Source organism: Strix uralensis, chromosome 20, assembly GCF_047716275.1.
Source record: "Strix uralensis isolate ZFMK-TIS-50842 chromosome 20, bStrUra1, whole genome shotgun sequence".
Classification (NCBI taxonomy): Eukaryota; Metazoa; Chordata; class Aves; order Strigiformes; family Strigidae; genus Strix; species Strix uralensis.
In genome coordinates, this window is record NC_133991.1 from 4,345,968 (window position 1) to 4,370,273 (window position 24,306).

Below are 24,306 nucleotides of genomic sequence, written 5' to 3' on the forward strand. Positions count from 1 at the left end.
TACCATCAAATGTGTTTCTCTAGACGCACATCCAGATGGTGATTACGCTTACACACCTGCTGGCTCAAGCAGGAGTGATGTGTCCACTTCTCTGTGCCCTGAGAGTATGTAACCTCCGCTGCAGCGTATTCTCACTTCTGGTTTATGCCGTCATGAGCTAATGCTGTTGTCAACTTCAGGTACGTGAGCGAGACCTGCCCTTTGTGATGCACACGCTGGCTGCTGAGTTCACCATCCTCAGAGTAGTGAATGGGGAGACAGTGGCTGCCGATGACCTCGGGATAACGAATGGATTTGTCAAACCAAAACTAGGTAAGGACCAGCGTGGGCTCAGCTTGCCAGGGAGTTGGTCTCCATGACACATGGGGGTGAAATTCTGCCTCCTACCTTCCTTCAACATTTTGGTGAATGTTTATCCTCTTGTAAGGTAATAATCTTAACATATGCCTGAGTCTATCCCAGTTCAACCAAGGATTTGAGCAGGTGCTTAACTTTCTGAGCAATGCTGATGAGCTTTGCTGAATTTTGAGCCTTTTAATGCCGGTTTCACATCTCCAGAGGAGACATGCCTTTTTTAGGACAGAAGGTTAAAGTACAATTCATTTTGGTTGCAAAAATAACATTGTCTGTAGTCCATATTTCCATGTTTCAACATTTCAAAGGAAAATAGCTTATAGAAAAGCTTGTTTAAGTATTGCAGTGATTGATGCACAGAGAATATTTTTGTTCAACTTTCACGCTTCAGTACCAGTCAGGATCAAGGCCACAATGAGCCCAGGGTTGTACAGAACCTTAGGATGTTTCCAGTCTAGAGGAACAAGCATCAAGCAAAGGGCATAATCAGGAAAAGGAACTACTTAAATGTATATGTTTGCCCACACACCTGTGAGCAATTTTGTGCCCATAACCAAACAAAGCAGGGATCCTTGTTATGAAGTGCCACTCAGCCTTGTCACTCAGTAGCTATAAGTCATCTTGTTTAAGAAAATGAGCCTTATACAAAAAGCGTGAAGGAAGGGCACAGTGAAACGCATGTTGATTACACACAGGTATGCAGTTTGCTGGGTTGCTCTGTTTAATAGTTGCATGCCTAAATACTGACTGCTGCTCAGCCACTGGCTGCAACGTGTTTGCTAAGCTACTGCATGGCCGCTGGTTTTTAATTTTTGTAGATATTATGGCAAAATAACCCCCAGAACGGAGGGAAAAGAGGGTGTACTGCCAGCAACCACAGCCAGAGAAATGCCTCTCATAGCCCTGCCTTTTAAACAGTGGAAGCCTGAATTTATTTCTACTTTTCTGTTTGTGTTGGCACCTCCTTCAGCTTGCCCCTTGTCTCATGTGGATGCACCCGATGGCCTGAAAGCCCCTGCGAGCAGAGAGCTGACCTGTGCCCCATGCAGGGCAGGGGACTCAGGATAATCTCAGGCTGTCCCTCAGGGAGAACACCGCAAGGACAGGTATCCCCAGGCTCCTGGGTCCCTGTCGTGGGAGCCAGCAGGGCTTCAGCAGTGAGGAACTTCCTTACAAACACTGTCAGTTTTCTCTGCGGCCACTGCTGGCGTGTGGATAACACGTCTGGTAGGACATGAACCTGCTGCAGACGTGGCTTTATAGTTTTGTGTGTCTGTGTGTGTCTCTTCCAGTTCAGAGGCCTGTCATTCATCCCCTTTCCAGTCCGAGTAATATGTTCTGCGTCACCAGCCTGGATCCAGATACCCTTCCCACTGTTGCTACACTCCTAATGGATGTCATGTTTTACTCCAATGGGTAGGTCCCGGCAGGGAGACAGTCTCGTGGGGGAGGTGTGGCCGCCCGACAGATTCACTTTGCTCCTTCGGGACACCCAGGGATCTGCTGTGTGGCCTTATGCTGCTGTGGTGCTCTGCGCTTAGGGAGGGAGGCGTCACAGGCCCAAGAGGGTTCTCCCGACAGGTGGAAACCAAGTGAGGAGATCGAGGGTGCCCAAAGACATCCGCTGGCTTTGGAAAGCTGAGCCTTCTCAGATTTAAGCTAAGAGTAGCAATGTGATCAATGCAGTGCACATCCACACGTGACTGGAGCATGTACAACTGGCTGTGCTGCTGCCCATTGGTGCCTGTGGCTCCTGGCCCACAGCCTCCTGTGAGAGAACCTTGGGGCAGGGATGGAAGAGTTCTGTCAAATGTGGGGACTGGCATTTTTTCCCCTGCAAAATTAAAAATAAAAGCAGTGTAGTGTGACAGGACTCAATGTCACTTCCCTAAGTCAGTGTATGAACATTTCTGGTTTCGCTGACTATATTCTGCTTTAAAAGCCTGCCTTTGCTCTTCTAGCCACAGTTAATGCTGTTCTTTTCTATTTCTTCAGAGTAAAAGACTCGGTGGTAGGCAACGAAGACTCGGGACATATTCGCTTCTTCTCCTTTTCTCTCATTGAGGGTTACATCTCCTTGGTCATGGATGTCCAGACACAGCAGAGGTGAGCTTTGATCTTAGGGTCTCCTGGACCCCAAAAAAGCACCTGGGATGTTTTCAAAGGAGCAGGAAGCCGCTTAAGCTCTTCCATGTTAATTCTTGGGAGCCTCATTGCATGGGTGCCATGTGCCTATCATGCCTTATCACTTCTATCTGAGAGAAGTCTGGCATGTTAGTTCCAGCTGCTGAATCTTGGACTTGTCTGTCCAAGCCCTCAGTGAAATCACAAGCCAATGTAATGTAGGGTTATCTCACTTCTGAAAGAGGAACACTGGAGCAAAGTGATTTTGACATTTTTGTTTCATTGTTCATTAGTTGTGCTTTTAAGAGCAAACCCCCAAAAAACTGGTGTACGTGGCTGAAGATTTACTGCTCAAGACCAAAAGTAGGGTGGGGACGGCAGTGATGCTGTCCTCCCGCTTTGCTTTTACACATGGCTGGGCTCAGTGCAGAGTCTCATTGTGATGGTAATGTACTGAGTCATCCCTGTGCAGCGGGAGCCCATGACTCGTTTGTCTGGCAAGGAGAAAGTCAGCTAGGGAGCAAATATCAGCCTGTTTTGGTTTTTTTGTGTGTGTGTACTTCTGCAGCTTCACGTCACAGAAGCCTCTGAGGTGTCGAGGCTAGGCAGGATGCTGTGCTGAGATGCAATGCATAGATTTGCTTTTGACACATAGTGCAGTGTTTGGTTTTGATTCTTGCCTGCCCTAGGGTCTTGTTTTGCAAACTATTAATTGCCCTCCTGAAAGTTTCTTCGACTTTATTGGAGTAAACCTCTGTCTGCCTTCAAGAGAGGCTGGAGGGTTGGAGCAGCAGCCTGGTGCTTGGGGAACAGCAGCAGCCAATTCCTTCTCTGTCACAGACTGCCTGCTTGACCTTGGGCACGTCTCTTAGGCACTGGTCTTCTTTCCCCTGCTAAGAAATGGGGATCTCTGCAGTGATCCCAGGGACCTCCAGGGATGGTATGGAAAAAAGCACTGTTGATGCTCAGACACAAAACCAGTGGTCACCATTCACATTCCTGAGAGAGTAGGTATGGAAACATAGTCTGTCCCTAGGTGTTTCTAAATGCAGCTTAAATCAAGCCTTCAGATTAATAGTCTCGGTGTTTGTGAAGCTGGGCCATGGCCTCTGTCTTAGAAGTCTTTTTCCGTGTCTCTCTGGATGCCTGTGCACACTTCCAGCATCAGATGCTGATTCACCACAGGACATCTGGAGGGGCAGGCAGGTGCATCTGTCCTGCTTGCCTTGGGTTTTCTCTGTTTCACTGAGCTGCTGCCGCTATTGTTGGCTTCAAGCAGCACAGGGATACAGGAGCAGCAGCATCCCTGCAGGCAGAATCTGACACACTGCTGTGTTTTAATTGCCACGTTTGGTGTTCCTTTTCTTTTACAGATTTCCTAATAATTTGTTGTTTACAAGTGCATCTGGCGAACTCTGGAAGATGGTGCGGATTGGTGGGCAGCCTCTTGGCTTCGGTAAGTAAACATTTGGGGGATCAGTTGGTGCACAGGTAGTCAGTCACCTCAGGGACTTCAAGGATGATGGAAAAATCCATCTGAGGCTGAGGCTTTTTAAGAGCGAGCAGCTTAACATGACTTTGGAAGCTGAGATTTTCAAACAGGAGGAGTGTGACTCCTACCTAATAAGTCAGACTTCTAAATATACTTTTGAAAGTGCTGCATGCTTGACAGCTCCATCTAAATTGCATTAATTTGCTGGACTTTGGAGGTAGCTACAGCTGGGTCTCTGTTTAAAGAGAAAAAGTGGACAAAAAGATGGCATGGGAATGCACGGGAGATTACTGAAATCAGTGGTCAGAAGGCACTGTCATACTGCAGTGCAGTCCTTGGGCACTCTGTGGCTTTAATAGATTCAGTATAGATTTATAGCAGTCCAAGTGAGAGTCCTGTTCATAGACCTGTTCCACATCCAGTGCTGCAAACATTTTCTCTGCGCAAAAGAATATTGGATCTAAGTAGCACCGAGCAAATGCTTCACGTCTGCAGAAGCGTTCTTGTTATTTTTGTGTCCCCTGTAATTTTAAGGGGTCCAATCTGAATACTGTAACAAAGACCTGATCTTCAGAAAACACTGGGGTGCCTTCCCATGGTCTCTGAAACAGTTACAAGATAAAGGCTTCAAGAACATTTCTGAAAAATGTTCGGCTGATTTTTGTATTTAATTGCAACTTCTACACCAGACAACCAGAAGTAGCAAGAAGGAAATTTTCATGCACCTTCTCTTTATGCATATTACAGGCAAAATCTGTAGAAATGGCATGGGATGTGTCATTGATGGGACATCAGGACACTAACAGTCCCCTAAATATGCAATGTTTAAATATGTTAGCTTACAATCAATTTGAAATGTTCAGTTCGGATCAGTGAAACTCAGATTTCATCTGGAAACAACACGCCATTGATCTGCGATGAACAGGACAGGTGAACCATTTAAATTGGTGTGAAATCCTGTCTCAGGGGCTGTGGTGGTCTGTGGTCTAGGGACCAGATGTCCAGGCCAACCAGCAGGTCAGCATCTCCTCTCTCAGACATGCAGGGCAAAGTGTTTAAAGGCAACAAGTAAAGAGAAAAATGGAGGTTAAGGGCATATGAGATTGGTTTTGGTGCTTCTTTCCTGAATGTCCTCAATTGCCTTTCTTTGGACCTATGAAAATCATTCCAGTTGTAACATTTTGTGCCTTTGGGGGATTTACATTTTTCTGTAATAAAAACAAGGCAATAAAATTGAATGTGCAGTGTATCGAGGTGGCCCAGAGAGCCTGATTCTGTGAGTAGGAACACGTTTTACTACAGAGCTCCCTTCTGGTTGGAGTTTGTGAAGACAAACTTCTCCCTGTGTAGGTGCGGAGCTGTTGAGACCCAGGAGTTCTGTGAGATTGACAGATGCTGTTCAGACAATGATTGATTTTTTTTATCTCCCCCACAGATGAATGTGGAATTGTTGCTCAGATTTCTGAGCCTTTGGCTGCAGCTGACATCCCAGCCTACTACATCAGTACTTTTAAGTTTGATCACGCATTGGTGAGTATCAAGACAGCTTATTTGGAATAGGGGAGATCTTTTCTCTGGGAGAAGGCTCATGATCAGAACATCATTTCGCATCTGGAGAGTTTGTGGGAGTGCCTTTGCTCTGACGTAGCCCAGCAGATACCTCTCTCCAGCCTCCTGGCTGTCACTGCCCTGGGCCAGAGGCTCCTGAACGGAGCTCAGCCCTACCCCAAGGCAAAGCTGTGTTAGAGGGTGTCATCCTTGCAAAAGGCTGGTGTCAGTCCTTCTACAGCGATGGTGATGTCATGACCTCCCCGAGCAGTCTCTTCCACTGCATCACTATCTTCTATTAGAAACAGCCACAAACCTTCTCCGTTTTCTTGCAAACATAGTTGGAGGCACCAGGCTCTCAGGAAGGTGCCTCTGTATGTGGGAAACTTTTTGGAGGGTCTCCCAATAGCAGACCCCTGCCTTCTTTCCTTGGTACCTGTACGGCCCTAATGTTTGCGTTTTGAGACCCATCTTTGATTCCTGATTAGCTCTGCTGTCCCTGCATCATCCTCCTCATGGTGTAGGCCTTTGATAAAATAGCAATAATTGGCAGCACAAGGGAAGGTGACTTTGAAGCAGCGAAGGGTGTTGCCGTGTTTGTTCTCAGGAGTGCCCATAAGCAGTTGCAGCACAGTCGTCAGTGTGAGGGGTCTTGCCATTCGTTCAGGGTTCTCTTCTCTTTTATACTGGTGGATATTTTATCTTCTAGGCCTACCTCTGCTCTTCCTTTGGCTGTATAGGACACCCTCAAAATGACGAATTTCCCTGAAAAGGGAAAATTGCTATGCCCGTAGCCCCAAACAGGATGGCATTTGACTTGGAGCCCATTCACCAAGTCCTGAGGGAGGGAGTCATTAGCCCATGCGCTAACAAAACTCAGCTGCTTTGTGCTTTTTGGGTTTTTTTTCTTAAATGTGCCCTTTATTGCATTATACTTCTCCTTTCATCGCTGCAAATTCACTGCTCAGGGCCCCACTTTTGACCTGTAAAAGCTGCAATGAGTTCAAGGTGGGATTTTTTCAGCTAATTACTTTGGTTTTTCACAGTTGATGTGAACCATTTGCAGCCTATAGGTCATGTGTGTAAAGAGTAAAAGTAAATATTATTCCAGATAGCAAAGGTCAAAGTGTTATATGTGTTTGTCTTATTTTCTTGAATATTAACTGTGCTGATAAGATAAGCTAATAAAACACCATTTTAAAATCAATACTGTTAGCTTTGCCTCACATTCCTACCTGTTGTTGGGGCCCCAGGTGCTTGCTTTTTGTGCAGAGCACAAGGTGCAGAGTGCTTCTAGTTGTCAAGTAATTTCTGGAGAGCTAAGCCCTGTCCGTTAAAATAGATATTTCACTTAAAACTTGTGCCATACAATTGTGATGATTCTGCAGGCAGCTCCGCCTTTTGAAAGTGTCTCATCCTGCTGCATCTGAGCCCAGCAGATCCCTGCCTCTGAGCAGCTGGCAGGGTGTTATTTGGGCCATGCACTAAGGTCTGCAGATCTTCCTTACTCAAATCAGTATTTTAGCATTTTCCTTGCTATTTGCTGTTTCCTTTTTGTATGGTTTTAAAAGCCTTTTCATCTGGACAGTGCTATTCTAGCTATCAAATCCTTCCACCATAAGGAAGGTGCATTTCGAGCCCTCCTTTGCGTGACTTTGCTCTGGGTGTGGTGGTTGGGCTGTGTGCTTGCTGGCTCTAAGTTGGTTTTGTTGGCCAAGACCCTGAATTAGATTTTGTCATGTTTTCCCTAACTTTGCTGCCCAGACGCCTTGACTTCTAGTGACATTTGTCAAGGTCTAAGTGCGTCTTGAATCCTTTCTCTGCATCCTCCATTTCTTTATTTAAGGTTGTTCAGTACTTGTTTTCAACAATGTAGAGAGCATTATAAAAGCTTGTTGCTCCCTTTGACCTGATCTTTTTTCTCCTGTGCATCTTAAGGTGTTTTTTATTGCTTCATTTTTTATTTGACCTGAGTGTTAATACTCAGGTCTTCCTGCAGTGCTGTAGCTGTGGAGGTTTGTCCTGGAAATCAGGAGCTCTGCTTGGGAAGAAATCCCTTTGGGAGACAACGCTGATAGGAACCTCCAGGTCTCTGGGTGTCACCTGGGTGACATAAGGTCAGGCTGGAGAGCGCTACGGTTTCCAGCTCCCTCTAGAGAGAGCAAGTGAGAAGAGTCCCTTTTCCAGGTGCTCTGCTCTTGCTGCCTCATGCTCAGAGGTATCTTGCTCTTCTTCACAAGTACTTTGCATCTAATGAGGCTGAAGCTCTGTCTGGGACATAGTTTGGAGCTTCACTTTTCCCTTCATGGTAGATGCTTTGATCTGCCCTCTAGCTGACAAGTGAACGTCTTGCTCCAGCTGCCCTGGGGTACGGATCTTTTCGAAGGGGCGGAGGGAGGTAGGACTTCTCCACTGGTGGCAAACTAGGATGTGTCCTACAAATCAAAACTGTTCACACATCCGTCCCGGAGAAAATCTGGCCCAAACATTTGTGGTATGTTTGATACCATTTCCTTGATGTTAAGGGGGTCAAGCATTTTGTAGTGCATGAAGGATCAGCCCATTGTGTTTAAGTGAGGAGGTGGGTCCATGCCAGTCAAAGCCAGCTGGCCAGAACTGGCCAGTTCTGCTTCCTCCTGCTTCTGTACTGCACTGAGGGAGCATATGGAGAGACGTGCTGATCATCCGCTGGGGCTGGCTAAGGAAATGTGTTTTGCAAAATTGATTCCTACGTCTTTTCTCAGTATCTTCTGGAGAGGCAGAGTCATATGGCTTCTTCCATGGCAGTGCTCAATGTACTGGGAAAATGATGAGGCAGTGGAGAGTTCTGTCTCAAAGTCCTGTTACCCATGGTGGAGGTTTGCTGGGGTTTTCTTCCTAACCCAGAAGAATTTGCTGTATGCTTGTTTTAAGGTGATTTTCTTCCTTTTGCAGCTGACTTTTGTTCACACATCGTCAGAGTTAGCTGCTCCTATTCCATCTTCCCACTGGAAAATTGAACATTTTTCTTGTTATTTCTCATGAGATTTTTTTTCCTCAGTTTTGTTAAAAGCCTTGCAGAAAATCACAGTCCAGTTGTATTTCCACTGTCTGAGCTCTGGAGGGTGTCCAGTGAATCCAGGTATTGTACTCCTGGCCAAGGACTCAAATACCTGGCAGAGGAGACAGTCCCTTCTTCAACTTACTTAATGTGAATTATTTTGGCTTCTTGCAGCAGCTCGCAGATAATTTATTTTTCCCTCAGTCTCCTTTCCACTTTCCAAGAGCTGTTAGCTGCCTGTCCCCTGAGTGTCATCTTTGAGTTTATGTAATGGTCAGACGCCTCTTTTCTGTCTGATGTAACTTTACTTGTGATATTCTTTTCTACCGATGACAGTTGCTCTGAGATCTTTTGTATCTTCTGTTGCGAGGGGTTTTTCTTGCAATAAGTGTGAAAAGACACCCAGTAATAATTTTGTATATGAACTTCTATGGTTAAGTCTCATCACAAGACTGGATAAGAAAGCTCAGGTACTGCACCGCACCATCTGGGACCCCCACCACAAGCAGACTGGCAGTTCTCTTCTTCTTTTGATGGACATGTTCCCCTGTCACCCAGCATGGTCTCCCCACCCACACACCTACGGGTCCCAAACCTGTAGGATGCCCCGGAGAGCCTCATGGAGCCCTGACGCAGCCACATAAATCCATCAGCACAGGCACTGTGCGTGAGCGAGCTCCTGGTGTACAAAGGCTTTACCAACAAAAGGAAAGGAGCGGAGAGGAAGCGAAGGAAAGGAAAACCCCACCTTGTTGCCTCCCCGCCAGCACCCACCATACAGACAGCAAACCAGCTAGATCTTACTTACAATATTTGCTCCTAGGAGTACCATGGGTTAACGCTTTTGATCAGAGGGTGTCTCTTGTAGATGGAATGCTTTCTCAGTGGAGTTCAGGTGGCCAACAGCAAAGTACCTGACTCCTTGGAACTGTTCTGGCTTCGTCTCCTGCCTCTCCTTTCCTTGTCGTCCCTGCCAGGCTTCTGCTAGAGCATGACCTTTGTTTTTCTTTTCTTGCAGGTACCTGAAGAAAATATAAATGGTGTGGTCAATGCACTCCAAGTCAGTCAAGCTGAAAAGCATTAGAAATCTTCTGAGCTGGTTCCAGATGCTTTTTATTATTATAATTATTATTATTATTATAATTATTATTATTATTATTATTCTTTTTTTCTCACAGTATTTCTTGAAAAATCTGATTCCAGAGAGTGACATGAAAAGAGACTGTGGAAAGTTGAGCAGAAACAGCTCCAATAAGCCTTTGTTTTAATTATTATTATTATTGTTATTTTATTAAATTTATGAATGAGGGGCAGGAGGAAAGGGAGTTCAGACGGTTTCCTGATGTTCAGCTCCAAGGCGAAGTGTAACCTGCCCATGTTTTCGTGTGGAAGGAGCTGCCGGGGACACCCACCTCTCCCCGAAGCGCGACGGCACGGCTGGCCGCACGCGCGGGCGCTCTGCCGACAGCTGCGCGGCACGGCTGGGGTGGATGGGCCGCCTGCTCAGAGAGAGCCCTGAAAACCGTAAACAAAATGAAATGTGGAATTAAACAGAAAAGACGTCACATAGTGCTGGCTTGTCTCCTCGCATCAGACTTTCTGAGGACTGTCTGTCATTACCTGTGTTAAGATAGGATGGGAATTGGGTTCTGTTTCCCCTGACAAAACTGTTCGGTGTTGGAAAAGGGGAAAATACCCAGTTGCTTGAATTTTTCCCTTTTCCCTTTCTTCCTGCAGTCAAAGTCTTGACTGCTCTGAGAAAGCCTGGGCAAGGGGAGCATTGCTCTGGCCCACCTCCTGGGAGGTGGGGTCACCAAGACTTCTGTCTGCATTGAAACTTGGCCATTTTAGCTCAGTTTTCTCACCACCCTCCCACTGCCCCCAGTGTCCTCCTGCCACGTCCCCTGCCCCAGGGCGACTGCTGTCCCCTTGCCCCCACATCAGAGCCATTGCCAAGCCCTTGTCCCCCAGGGTCAGCAAGAGATAGGAGGCATCTTTTCTCATGTCCCCTCAGGCTTTTTTCCATCCACTTTGTACCCATTCATGGGGACACGAAGGATTGCCCAGGGTCCTTGAGTAGCTGCTGCTCTGCCAAGAGCCGCAGCGGGTTGTACCCCCCAGGGCCGGGAGGGTGCCCAAGCTCTGCTGGGACCCTCCTGCAGTTTTTCATCAGCTCCTTCATCACCAGGGTGGAAATCGCTGCTAGTTGGGGTCTTGACTCCAGGGTTTTTCCACTGGGTTCAGTGGGCAGCATTTTGAAAGCAGAATGGTGCTGAAAATGCATAAAACCTGAAACGTTTCCTTCTGGTCCTGTCACGGGAAGGTGATGTGGGCTTTTCCTGTGGGGCAGCAGGAGTGTGTTTGCTCCTGACTTGCACCAAAGCTGTGGGGCAGTGGGAGCCAGGCATCGAGGCCCGGGGTGGCACCCGCCTCCACATCGTGGCCGCTCCCAGCACCGTGGAGGACGGCGGGGACCGGTGCCGGCAGAGCAAGCGTCACCCAAGACGTAGGTACCAGTGGTCTGCACCGTGCTGTGACCGTGCAGTGAGGGGTGGTGGAAAGGAGAAGCTGCCTGCAGAGGGCTCTGCTTTTACGGTTAGGAGCCCAAGGATCTCTTGCATTTCTAGACTTCTTCCCATTTCATTTTTGATATGAAGAAGTTGTAGGTCTGACAGTTTTAGTGTGGACTTTCCAGCTTTGCTTCCGAGATAAGCCTCTAGCATGATTTTCCTGAGGCTGTGTCTTACAGGTTTGAGCCAGGGTTTTGTGTTAATCTGGAGGCAGTAAGCAAGCACCTGAGATCATGCTATGGGCATGGTTTATACTGGTGTGTAGGGCACACAAACAGGTTCATACTGGTGTGTAGGACATGCAAACACATACACTGGCTTACAGCTCACTGTTCTCCATTCACGGTGCTGGAGGGCTGAGCTTAACATTTGTGATTTCTGGTGCTGCTGGACCCAGATACTGAGTTTCAGATTTTCTGGTTTTTCATTGGCGGGATGTTGTGTGGCAGCTAGAGCGGGAATCAGAGCATCCGCAGGAAAAAGTGGGGGTAACTTTCCTTTGTAGGCCCTGAGTTAAAGCATCCCTGCTGAGAAACACTTAGGCACATGTTTAATACTTTACCGAATAGTATGTTTTGCTGTTCCTTTACGTGGGTTTTCACAGTTGCCCCATGATATGTTATAGTCACTCCAGATTTCTGGAGTAAAGGTTTATTCCAGGTGTGGCACCGTGCGTTTCTGGATGTTTGCTTGGAAAGATGCTTTGGTCTCCTGCTGCATGCCCTGAGGATGCGAGCGCAGGCTGTGCGCTGCGATATTTAAAAGCACCCGGAGATGTTTTATGTGACTCTGCACAGTGTCGTTGGCAGGATGTGGCAGGGCAGGCGGTAGCTTTTCACCACATAAATTATTGAGCGGTTTCTCCTTGGGATGGTGCATTGGGATGTTTGTAGGACCGTGCAGGATTTTTTTGGAGAGGGATACCAGCACATCAGTTGGTGTGCAGCTACTGAGTTGCCAGCCAGGCTCTCTGCTCAGCTGAATTGAGCCTGAGCTTTCCCTGTGTGCGTGGGCAGTTTCACCAGGACAGGGTCTTTGTTGTGCTCCTGGGTTTTGTCAGCCATTGAAAAATGATTATTTAGCCACTTCCCCCATCCCCATGTGCTAGTGCTGCTTTCTAAGGACCACGACATGTACGGTAAGGAATTACTTGAAACAAGCAACAACTTTACTGAGCCTTAAGAGAAAGCGAAAAAAATAGTTTTTAAATTTTTTTTTAAAACTTTGCACTCAGGCTATTTTACAGGCTGATTTTTTTAATTTAAATTTTTCACTTTTTTTCCGAGGAAGTTGGCCTTAAATTCATAAAAACTGCAGAAGTCTTTGGTGTGTTTCAGAACTTCACAAAGCAGATTGCTGTCCTGGCACGAGAAAGTTAGCCAAAAAAATTCACAAGGTGTAAAATGCCATTGAGGGACACTCTGTCTCTGCTGTCATCCTTGGCTTCACCTTTTTATTTCCTCTCTTGTTTTGTCCTGAGAACCAAGAAGATTGTTTCGGACAACTTGGGGTAGTTTGATGCTTTCAACATCCACACGTCGCTTTGCTAGTGGGAACTGAGATACTCTAAATTTAGCCAGAATTGGTTGAACCTTGAACCAGAGCCCTGGGGAAGGGCAGTCCAGCATGCAGGCAGGATCAGCACAGACTTGCTGCACAGCAGTGTTGCTTGTGAGACCTTCACTGGATAAGGCAGAAAGGGGTCTGTAGGGGCTTTGTTAAAAAAAATTAATAGTAATAATAATAATAATAGCACCACAGAGCTTAATGAGCCCAAAGCAGTAGCCCTTAAAGCTGCTCAACAGCTCCCGCTCTCCTGGCACCTGGCCTTTGGGGTGGGGAAAAATTGAAGCGTCTTTTCTTGATTTTTTTTAAATGCCTTATGATGATAATGTCTCTGAGCATCCCTGGCATTGTGCTGTTTAACACTGTGTGGATAAAAGGAGGAACACATCCCTTGTGGGACACCCTTCGGCTGGGCGTCTGCACGGCTGAAGTCCCGGTTCCCTGTCAGCCACCCGCACTGCCCCGAGCTTCCCTGCTCGGCTCTGGAGTTTCCCCCGACCATGGCTGCTGCTCATCAGGGATCACCTTAATGCGGTGAGACCCTCCCCGTGCCCTCTCAGTTCCTCCCGTTGCACAAAAATTCACCAAACAGCAAAATGCAAAAAGTGTTTCCAGCCCTGCAAGGAGGGGCGGGCAGGGAAGGAGAACATAGCCCTCCCGCGTCCTCCTTGTTTCTCTGAGGCCTTGGTTTTTTAGAAAATTCAACCTTTCTCATGTTGTGTGTGTTACTACATAGGTTTTTGTCTTTTTCCCCCACCCCAATTAGATTTTGACTGCAAATTCCTTTCTACTGTGCAAGTGTGTGCAAATGTCCATATAATTGTATAGTGTTTACGTAGAAATACTTGGTATGTCTCTGTTGTACACATATATAAATACCTGTGTTTTATGTTTGTATGGCTATATACTGTACATAGCATATATACTTGAGCAATATAGGTTAATATATGCTGTGTGAGTACATGTGTGTATACTCTAGGCACACGTTCTGTGTGTGTATATATATGTGGTAAGTGCTGTATACACACATTTATTCACCATATATTTTTAATTCAAGTATATAGGCAATATGAATACTTAGTTATGCTCTCGGGACTTCTCTACACATTTTTAGCAAAGAGCAGCAGCGAAGCTGACCTGGAGCAAAGCTGTGGCTGCTCTGTGTGCTGTGAGTAGGCAGAGACCCACGCTGATTTGCAGCACCAGGTTTTCCTGCCTGCTTCAGAAACACCCTGTTCCTCTTCAGTTTGGTGCCTCAAGCACAGAGACTGTAGGAAAGTTGCTCCTTTTTCTTTATATATATTTCAGTTGCTGCCCTGAATTGCTTCAGCCTGTACATAGTGATGGTTCGGTTGCAAAGTGCCTGCCCAGCCCCTGGCTGGGGGATTTGCAATGGGGCTTCCAGTTCCTGCAAGCTCCGAGCCAGTGCCGCTGCCGCCCGCCTTCCCCCAGCCCAGGGGGGTCTGGGTGGTGGGGAGCGGGGGGCACCTGCCCGCGAGGTCTTCGGGTGGCCTGGTCTTGGTGGCACGTTTCCTCCAGAGCTCGTGGTGGCTTCTCCAGCGTCTCCGCACGCGGCTGTGGGTGCTCCCTGCGGGCGTGTGGTTTACTGGTGGATACGTCTGCTGGTGGCTCGGTGGCCAGAAGGCAACCCGTGGCTAATGCCAGGCTCTGGTATTTATTGGGAAACTCACATCTGTAGGCCTGTGAGGAGCTTAAGTCAAGGGGTTATTTTTAAGTAGATGGAAGTGTGGAGGGTCTCCTCCTGTGAAAAGGAGCAGAGGCTGTTCGAACACAGTCGCTGGCAGTGTGTGGTCTTTGCATCTCACCGTCAGAGTTTCCTGCTGACCAGGAGTGCTTTTAGGGTCCGGGTGGGGAAAGGTTTTTACCCAAAACATCCCCTCTTTTGATCTTTCAGTTAACGCTTCACCAAGTGCAGTGGGGGTGCTGCCTTGCAGCTGACCTTTCAGCACTTCCAGGTTGCTGATTTTCAGCCTGCTACGTAGGTTTGTGCGGCTTCCTGGTTCTTTTCAGGCATTGAAGTCAGTTTGGTTTGCAGTTGATAGAGTTTGTGAAATACTGTGATTTAAGTGGCATGTATTAATCTTACTTGCATAGGGAGGCCTTAATGGAAGTATTTGGGTTTGCTGGAGCACAGAGATTGTGGCACCTGCAGCGGGTGACATTAGTATTAAAACTTACTTAATGGCAATGCCATTTATAAACACCATTCATCATATAAACATCATACTACTGCTTCCAAATGTATTTTTAACTCCGAGCTCAGTGTTACCATTCCCAGGAGCACGGGTAGGGAATGATGTTGGCCAGAGATGAATCAACCCTCATCTGTAACAAAAAGCTTGTTGGTGTCGGACCCTGCTTCTTGGGTTGCAGATGGCATCAAGCAGTGATTTACTCTTTTAAGACGTGCCGTGCAGAGCAGGCGTGGGGATTTTCAGGACTGACACTTGAAGGAAAATGTTACTGGAAGGTCACGATTGCTTTAGCCAAGAAAAGCATCCAACAGAAATTTATCAGGTTTCATTTTTCTGAAGGCATGACGTTTTGTCCTGCAGACACTGGGAGGGAAACAAGGCAGCGCAACGCAGGGGGCACGTAGCAGAGGAGGTCTGAAAGAAGCCATTTTCTGTCTTTTCTTAGCTTTGCTGTACAGTGCTTGAATTTTCTTCTGTTACAAAGGGGGCAACCTCACCAGTGTAAGCTAATGTGGCTGTTACTGCCTCGGCGTTTCCCCCACGTCTCCATGGTGTGGCAGTGAGGGGTCTGTGGAGGTCCCTGAAAGACCGGGGGGAAAGGCGAGAATGCGAAGGACTTTTTTTTTCTTTTTTTAGTCGTGCAAATATGAATGTATGCAGTTTTGCTCATTCTTCTTTTTTTCCTCTTTGAATCAAGCAGACCTCCTCTCCCTGCCCAGTCCCCTGCTTAGCCCAGTGACCCCCTGGGGATGCATTTGTCCCAGTAGCACCCTCCCAGCAAGGACAGCACGAGAACTTCCAAACCCCTGGTATTCAGAAAATCTTCCAGTGCTCAACCACGCCCTGGGGCAAAGCCTCCAAGTGTCACTGAGTGTTTTGAGGTAATGGTGGTGTCAGTGGCCGCAGGGGTTAGTCACATCGTTGTGTTTTCTCCCGTCCATGTACCCACACGTACTGTTGGAGAGCACCAGGGCATTCAGACTCCCTACTTGAGAGGTCAGCGACTGAGTGCCAGGGCCTGTATCAGCGCAGTCAGTGCTCAGTGAGAGCACAAGTTCCTGTCTTGGCAACAGATAAGTGGTATTTTCTGATAATGACAAGGGAGAAATTCTTTGTTCAGCCCAAGCCTGAGCAGCAGCTACTAGTTCCTGAGTGAAGGTGTCTCACCGCAGCATTCGGTGACGGACAAGAAATCACTTTCTGATGAGGATTTCTTTTCTCTCTGTTACTACGACTATTGTGGACATCTCCAGTAAGCAGCTTAAGGCATCTCACTTACCTGTTCCAGTCCTGCCTGCAAACCTTGGATTGGATTAAACTTTTATTACCTGCTAGAGAGTAAAACCCCGTAATCCTTTGCCAAATACTATTTACATTTTATAGCATGTGCTGGGGTGTGTTTACATTGGCCAAGTTGTGCAGATCTGCCTCCGGGTTTAGATTCCTTCTCCCTGTGAGCACATCTGTCTGTCTGTCCTGCGTGGGCCGTGTGTGTCAGGGGCCAGCAATATCCCTTGGGCATCCTGGCAGCACTGAGCTGGTACAGAAATGCCCCGTGCGCATCCCCAGCGAGGGTTGTGGGACTTGCCCTGGGAGGAAGACGCTCAACTGTGAATCTTGAGTTATTCTGCTGTCTTCAGTCCCCTGTTTTCCATGCTTTGGCCTCTTCTTTATTTAATCTTCATGAAGCACAGCTTGGTTGAAATACCAGCACTAGTTAGGACAGGTGAAGAAAAGGACTGGGTTCTGCAACACGGGACGTGCACTGGAGGCTGCTCAGCAAGTCCTGGCTGTAGCAGCAATAGCCCCTGCAGAAGCTCTGGTGAGCGTGGAGCAATGCACAGACCCTGTTTGAAGCAGGGGAAATAAATGAAGTATGTATCAAACGAAGTATATTCTAATTTTAGGGTATGAATGTACAGAGAAACATACCTCTTTGGAACATATATAGCCAAGATGTTCCTTTCTTGGACTTTCTAGACAGCACCAGCCATTTCTCCTCCAGGTTGGGAAGATAATTTGTATGTCGAAGCCTACGACTGAACGCTACCTTGTAATTGCAGATTAGGTGTAATAGCTTCTCCCTGCTCTGGGATTCCCTTGCGGAGATGACCTGTGCTGCTGCCTGCCCGGGTTTGGTGAGGGCCCGGCTGTGGGGGTTGCAGACCCCGGGCAGCTGGTCCCAGCTGAACCCCAGCCCCTGCGTTCTGCGGCGCAGGCGCAGGGAGTGGTGGAGGGACGGCGGCCGCTCGCCTCCTGCCCTGGCTGCCGGCTCAAGCGTGGCCCCAGCCAGCCCAGCTCGGGCTGCAGGAGTGCTCATGTGGTTGCAAACCAGCTGCTTAATTCCCTTTTTGTTGTTGTTTTCAGCCTTTTTTTAGATTTCTGCAGAATTTTGTAAATGAAGGGTGGTTGGATTTTGGATCGGAGACAGATGGAGTTGCCCAGCAGGAATCTGGCAGGATTGGAATTTTGAAATATCTCCAGGAGCGGAGCAGGAGCACTTTGCTCCCCTCTGTCTCAGCTCTATCCTCTGCCTGTACCATAGGGAGAGCCGATCAGCTGCTCAGTGTCCCTCTCTAGGCAGACCCAGTTTTACTGATGTCCTCCCAACCCTAAAAAATTATGCCAAGAAAAGGGCTCCTTTCATCCTTCATTTTGGGGGGCTGGTTGCTTTTTTTTCCTCCCTGTGTGGATGTGGCAGAGGCAATCTCTCTCTTGCACAGTGTGTTTGGGAGGCTGGTTGTAGTTTGGGGTCCCCCTGCTCCACTCAGCTTTCTGCTGCTATCTCAGCATCTTGAGGATTTGAAACCAGCTTTCTGTAATTAATCAGCTTTTTCTTTTTCGCAAAGGATTCCTACCAGCTGTTTTGTAACTTGAAAAACAGTTTTCCAGGTACCTGATTCCCTGGCCCTTGTGGGAATGCTGCTGGAAGCACCCCACTTGCCAGGATCGCTGCTGTGAGCTTTGATGCTCCTTCGGGCCCCAAAACAGGAGCTTGGCCGCATTTGCCTCTGAAACACGCTGCGGCAGCCACTGGGTCAGGCTGGAGGGAGGCTGCTCCAGGGAGCAGGTTGCACGGGAGATGCAGCCCTGGCAAGCAGAGCCACCTCACCCTCCGTGTCCTCGCCACCTGCTCAGAGCCATTCCCATCAGCTGGAAGAGGACGCGGAGGGAATTTCCCTTTTGCTGAGGAAAATCAGCAGTCTCCTGTTTGGGTTTGTGGTCGGTGGGAAGAGCAAAAGAGCATTTGCCCTGTGGGATGCTGAAGGAAGGGGTGAGGGGGTTGTATGCATAGGGCAAAGGAGAAGAAACCCACAGCCTTTTGTTGTAGTTGTTCCTCGTAATTATTTTTAAGGCCAGCCTTGTGGGGGTTTTTGAATTTTTGAGGTCATTGAAATTACTTAAAGAGCTGGCTCTGCTGCTACAACTGTGGGAACTGCAGACCTTCCTAGGATGGCATTGCCTCTGGGCAGGACTGGCCTGCACAGGGTGCCAGGACCCTTCGCACCGTGGCTCAGCCCCCAGGCACAGGCTGGCCAGGACTCTCCAGTCCAGCTGCGCTGTTCGTCTGCAGCAATACACGTAGACACCCTATTTAATTAGTCCTGTTCCTGAAGAAATCACTGAATTTTGAATGTCTCCATTCTGGGAGCAAACCTCTGTGTTTTTCCCTCACGGTTTGTGGGTCAATGCGGTTTAGCAGGGGCCAACCCTGTGCTGGTGCGTGTGGGACGGTGCTGGGTTGGGAGGTTCAGCGTACAAAAAGGATGGCTCTGCAGCAGGAGCACCCAGCTTTCCCTTTGACCGTTGGGAAGAGACACTGTCTGCTCCGGGTCAATGACCTTGGCCTTGTTTTAGTTTTATCATAGAATTAAAAAATGAGTTGTACCCTCACTCTCCTCCAGACCCTACCCACCAGGGTCCCCACTCCCAGTCCCATGGGGCCCGAGCCACACCATCTCAGTCCTTCCTTCCTCCAGGTATTTATTTACTCTGCATTTGTGAACTGTTCTGATAGTGCAGGGGAACGGAGGAGCACATCGGTGTCCCTGGGGCAGAGGGCTGGAGTCCTTTGCAGCTCCCCAAGGCACTGGAAGAGTCTTTCCCGGGTGTTTCTGGTTGTGTTGGAGCTGGGGCTGCCCTCACCTCTCACCTGAAAACCTTGCTGCTACTGCTGCTAAAAATAGTCATGCTAATCCGATGGTCACTGATCGCAGGGGTGTGAGAACTGTGTGTGAGTGCTGTTAGTGCCTGCGTTAGGGGCCTGGCGATGCAGAGGGTGGTGGCACTTGCCAGCCTGGGGCTGTGCTCAGTGTCACAGCCGGCGTGGTCCCATCCTTGTGGCTGGGTCACTCCTCCCATCGTCCCTCCCCTGTGCGTGGGCTGCAGGCTTGGATTTGGGGTTCATGAGACACAAAGTTGAGGAGTGGGCCATTCGTTTTAGCACCGTGGCAGCTGTGTTTTCTGCCAGCATGCCCTCCTCCTCCTCCTCCTTGGTGCTGCCTCTGCAGCAGCCGGGGGTGGCAGTGACAGCAAGGGGACACTTGTCCTGCCGACCTGAGCGGTTGGACAGCCATGGCTCTGGGATGGGCAGGGGAGCAGGAGGCTGCCGGGCAGTGACTCGTGGCAGGAGCCGTCTTTGGATGCTCTGATTCAGCCTTTGGAAGAGCCTGTCTCCCTCCCTCTCCATTAACTCCCCAGGTAGCCTGCTCTCCCCTTGTTTTCACTAAAATTAGCGGGGTGTGATGACCTCAATTTGGTGAACACGCTCACCTGCTCCTGCCACCGAGCTGTGCCAGCAGGTCCTGGTGATGCTGGAATGGGGGGGTCTCCTCAGTGCCCGGGGAACATGCTCTGGATCTGCAGCCCCACCTTGGAAATGTCTCTGGCTGCGGCCCCGCAGCACGGCACTGGCACCCGTCGGTTGTCTTCTGCTCCTTGGGCGCTGTAAGGTACCCAGGAGGGTTAATCTGGGGGGAGTGTTGCATGAAGGGAGCCTCCTTGTTCTCATTAGTGCTTAGGGACAGATTTTTAGTTTGGTTTCTCTGGGCTAAAATGCAGTGAGCTGTTGCTCTGTGGGGTCACAGTGCAGATTTATGCTGTAACTCTGCTGCATTGGGCACATTCAGAGCTGGATGGGTGGGGGTCAGCCCTTCCACGGCAGTACTGCATCACCACTTTATTAGTGTCTCAACTGGCTTGAACAAGACTAAGCATTTCTCTTTCTCCCCTTTTTTTGGACTTAAGAAGGAGCCCACATTTTCCCCAGATGCCCAGGATGGCCGTAGCATTAACCCAAATTTCTAGAATTGCCAAGAGAGCAGAGAGGTTCCTGGTGCAGCAGCTGCCCAGCTCGGACCAGGGTCTGCCCCTCTGCTCCCCAGCTGCTTGGAACGGCTGTGCTGGGCAGCCTGGGGAGGAAACACACATCTTAAGGACCTTCTTAAAAAAAGCTAGTTACGTATCATTTTCTCTGTAAGTGAAATACCACTTCTGGCCTCAGACACCCGCCAAACTGACTGAAGTCGGGCTGGGGATGTGGGCAGCCCTGGGCACCCCGACTTCTTGCAGCCTCTCCTCCCTGCTCACCTCTCAGAAACCCCAAGGGAGCCTTTCCTGTGGCGTGGGGAGCAAAAAATGCGTATTTTTTCCCTTTAATTACCAGACTAATGCAAACTGACTGGAAGGGTCCACCCTGTGGAGGGGCCCATGCTGTACCCCCTGCTCGGGGCTGCGGCCGTGGGAGGGCTGCTCACGCCGGCCGTGCGGGCAGCAGCTGGTGAGGGCTCGGGGGCACAAGGCGCAGGGGACACTGAAAGCGTCGGTGGCCTCGTGCCAGCCTCTGCGTGAGGGGAGATGTTACGCCGCAGGGCAGCTGCGGATCGTGCTCTGGGCACGACGTGTGGAGCTGAGAAGTGGATGCTTTGCTTTCCCAGCGAGTGCACACGCTGCTTTTCTTTGCTGGTCTTATGCTGAAAAGCTGAGATTTATGTACTGTATGGAAAAAAAAAAAAAAAAGCAACAAAACAGAAAAAAAGAAAAAAATCCTAATGTTCCAAAATAAATGACAGTATATTTTGTACTTTGTAAAGTGTTAATTAAAATGAAAAAGAATAAAAAGTGAAACATACGCTGTCTGCTTTTGTACTGATCAAACTGATGAAAATAAAGCAGAGCTTGGCATTGTCTATAAGATGTAGAGCTCTTTATTTTTTTTGACCTGCAGCCATGCTGGGCCTTACTCCTGCCAGTGCCCTTTGCCTACATACACCCATTTAGGAAGGTCAGCAGACAGCCCCGAGGCTCTCCGGTGTCCTGGACCTGTCACCAGGTTATATTTTATCCCCTAGGGATGGTACCTGCCACCATCTTCTCCATCCTGTAGCTGTTCTCTGGGAGCCATAAACCTGCCCCATCCTATTCCCTTGAAATAAGAGGTTGGTGGGATACTGCTGGTTTAGTTGCAAGATTTAATTTTCCCCTGGTCACAGAAGTGTGTGAGATGCACGGGAGCCTGGTGAGCCCCCGCAGAGACCCTGGCGGGGCATCACCCAAGCCCTGCAGCCCAGCGGGCAGGGGATAAATGTCATCCCCTCACGGGGTGTTTCAGGGCAGTCGCTGCTGAGTGCTGTCATGTCTCGGTAAGCAACAGGGCTGCACGGTGCCATCGCCACATGCTGCTCGGCAAGGAGGAGCTGAAGAACCTGGCTGAAGTGTGCAAGAAAAAAACCAGTGACACTGGATGGATCATCACCCTTGTCACAGTGTCACAGTTTAACCGCAGCTGGCAACTGAGCACCTCACTCCTCCCAGTGAGATGGGGAGGCGAATCAAAAAAAAAGTAAAAGTTGAGATAAGAACAGTTTAATAACTAAAATAAAATATCATAACAATAATAATATAATTGCAATGAAAAGGAATCTAACATAAAGAGAGGGAAATAAAACCCCAGAAAAGACAAGTGGTGCACAATGCAATGGCTCACCACCCCCTGACCGAAGTCCGAGCAGCAATCCACTCCTCCCAGCCAACCCCCCCCAGTTTATACACTGGGCATGAAGTTCTACGGTATGAAATAGCTCTCTGGCTAGTTGGGGTCAGCTGTCCTGGCCATGCTCCTTCCCAGCTTCTTGTGCCCCTCCTTGCTGGCAGAGCATGGGAAACTGAGAAAAATCCTTAATTTAGGATAAGTGCCACTGAGCCACACAGCCGTGTGTTACCAACATTATTCTTACACCAAATCCAAAACACAGCACTGTATCAGCTACTAGGAAGAAAACTAAATCCCAGTCAAAACCAGGACACACAGTTGGAACAATTTATACTGGATGTTTAAAGGGCAGCAGCTCATCTATGTAAACCGTGGTCAAGAAAAGTATCTTCTTTTTAACATAGTGTAACCCATTGACCAGAGTCTTCTGGTCAAGAGTATTCACATAAAATTTTGTGGGAGATGCAGCCTTAATGCAGCGCACTGCCTTGAGGATTTCATCTATTAAAAAAAAAAAAAAAAAAAAAAAAAAACAACACAGCACTGCCATGCAATCTTAGCGCTGCCTGCAGCTACCCACAAAAGCAACTCGTATCTTAGAGTAAATCCACAGGCTTTAGGCTGTTAAACTGGCTTCTGGACCCCTAACACACACTGAGAGATCTTTAGCATTAGTGTTTTTCTTTTTACCTGCCCAGGCTCATGCCCTCATGCAGGAGTTGCTGGGGCACTGGGAGGGGGGGTCCAGCCCCTTGCAAAAAATGCTACAAAACCAGATTCTGATGAGTCATGACAAAGTAATATTATTTCAGGAGTATTTTGAATGCCTCAGGCTAATTATTAGTTCTCTGAGTCATTTGTTTTTGAACAATCTTGTAGAGAAGCATTTACTGTAATGTAGCAGGTGCCTAAAATAATCTTTGGTTTATGGGCTTTCACGTGTTTCACTCCCAGCTGGGCGGTTTGCCAACAGACGAGCCCAGCCTTGCTGTGCGGGGGCTTGCGGGGCAGCTGAGGGGGCCACGGGAGCTGGGTGACACCTCCGCCCCGCGGCCCCCCCCCCCCCCCCCCCCCCCCCCCCCCCCCCGACTCCCAGTCACCAACATGTGCTGCAGCCCCGCTCAGCACCCACGTGCTCGGAGCTGTATGTGTGTGCAGCCCTGTGCGAGCATTTTCAGGCTATTTTAAACCAACCCCGACAGCACAGTGGTGTTTGGAGGGCAAATTACTCTTGCTAATCAATGCAAAATCAAGTAGGTTACTTTATACTTCTAATTTGAGCTGCTCCCCATGTGTGTCCCTGGCCTGTACCCCCCCCCCACACCCTTTGCTGCAGGTATATTTAGGGATGCAGGTGTATTTTGGGCTGGCTAATTTGCCATATTTTGAAGGACAAAATGATGCCAAGTTGCCTTCCAGCTCATACCTTTAATGTCTTGGGGTTGCTACACCACAGCTGGGCTCCTGCACGGCCCTGGCCCATCAGTCACAGCAGAGGCAGCATAAACTGTCCAGGCTGTGGCTGCCTTTGAGCAGTAAAGAGTAGCAGAAGGAAGAGTGTATTTATTTTTCTATTTTCTGAAATTTTTTTCTTAAGTAAAACATTTGTCTTTTTTAGTTATTTCCTAGCTATAGAGGAGTACGGGGAAGGGCACTGCTACAGGCATGCTGTTAATAGTTATGGCCCAGCACAGACGTTTTAATCCACATTCTCGGATTTTTCTTTTATCCCAAAGCCCCACAACCAATCTCCCAACAAATTCGGACCCAGCTCATCCCCTGTTTCCCAATTTGTAACCTGCTGCTGGAGACCCTCCGGCCCCGGGATGGACCCACAGGGAGCAGCAGGTGGGGAGGGAGGGATCTGCAGCAGGGAGTGGGGGGGATGTGTGTGTTGGGGTTGCAGTGACTCCCCTCATCACATGGGACAAAACAAGCTGAGCTGCTCCCAGCGCACAAACCGGCGTAGCACAGCCCCAGCGAGAGCTGGCAAGGCCAAGGGATCTAGGATGGGAAAGGGCTATTAAAAATAAACGCTGCTCTTTTTTCAGTGTGGTTTTTTTCCTGGTGTGGTGTGTCTGTGTGGTTACATGTGCCTTTGGTTGAAGGCACATCTGGCTCCTCTTCACCTCTGAGGACAGTGAGCCTATTTTGTAGTTGTAAGATTTCAGGTGGGGCAGGAGTCACCACTGGCCATCCTTCAGCTTCTCCAGAGGCTGCACTCCCCTGGAGCACACCGCCTCTGCCCCGCTGCAGCTGGGGACCCTTCCAGAGGCTCAAACTCAGCGACGCTCCTGTCTGTCTCCCAGTCATCAGCTCTGACACTGCGCAGCCTGCACACGACCTGGCGGTCATGGCAACTGGGAGAAGTGCCTGAAGACTGACCATATTTAGTCGTGAAGGTC

At 48.8% G+C, this 24,306-nt stretch overlaps 1 protein-coding gene across 1 annotated transcript in view; it reads left to right on the forward strand.

The window, feature by feature from the left end:
- Window positions 1-21,103, forward strand: part of CASTOR2 (cytosolic arginine sensor for mTORC1 subunit 2) — a 134,549-nt gene extending 113,446 nt beyond the window's left edge. The window contains exons 4-9 of the mRNA XM_074890556.1: window positions 180-312; window positions 1,647-1,770; window positions 2,350-2,460; window positions 3,852-3,934; window positions 5,406-5,500; window positions 9,577-21,103. Coding sequence (XP_074746657.1) covers window positions 180-312; window positions 1,647-1,770; window positions 2,350-2,460; window positions 3,852-3,934; window positions 5,406-5,500; window positions 9,577-9,642 — 612 coding nt within the window. The 3' untranslated portion in view covers window positions 9,643-21,103. The remainder of the gene's footprint in view (window positions 1-179; window positions 313-1,646; window positions 1,771-2,349; window positions 2,461-3,851; window positions 3,935-5,405; window positions 5,501-9,576) is intronic.
- The last annotated feature ends 3,203 nt before the right edge of the window (window positions 21,104-24,306 follow it).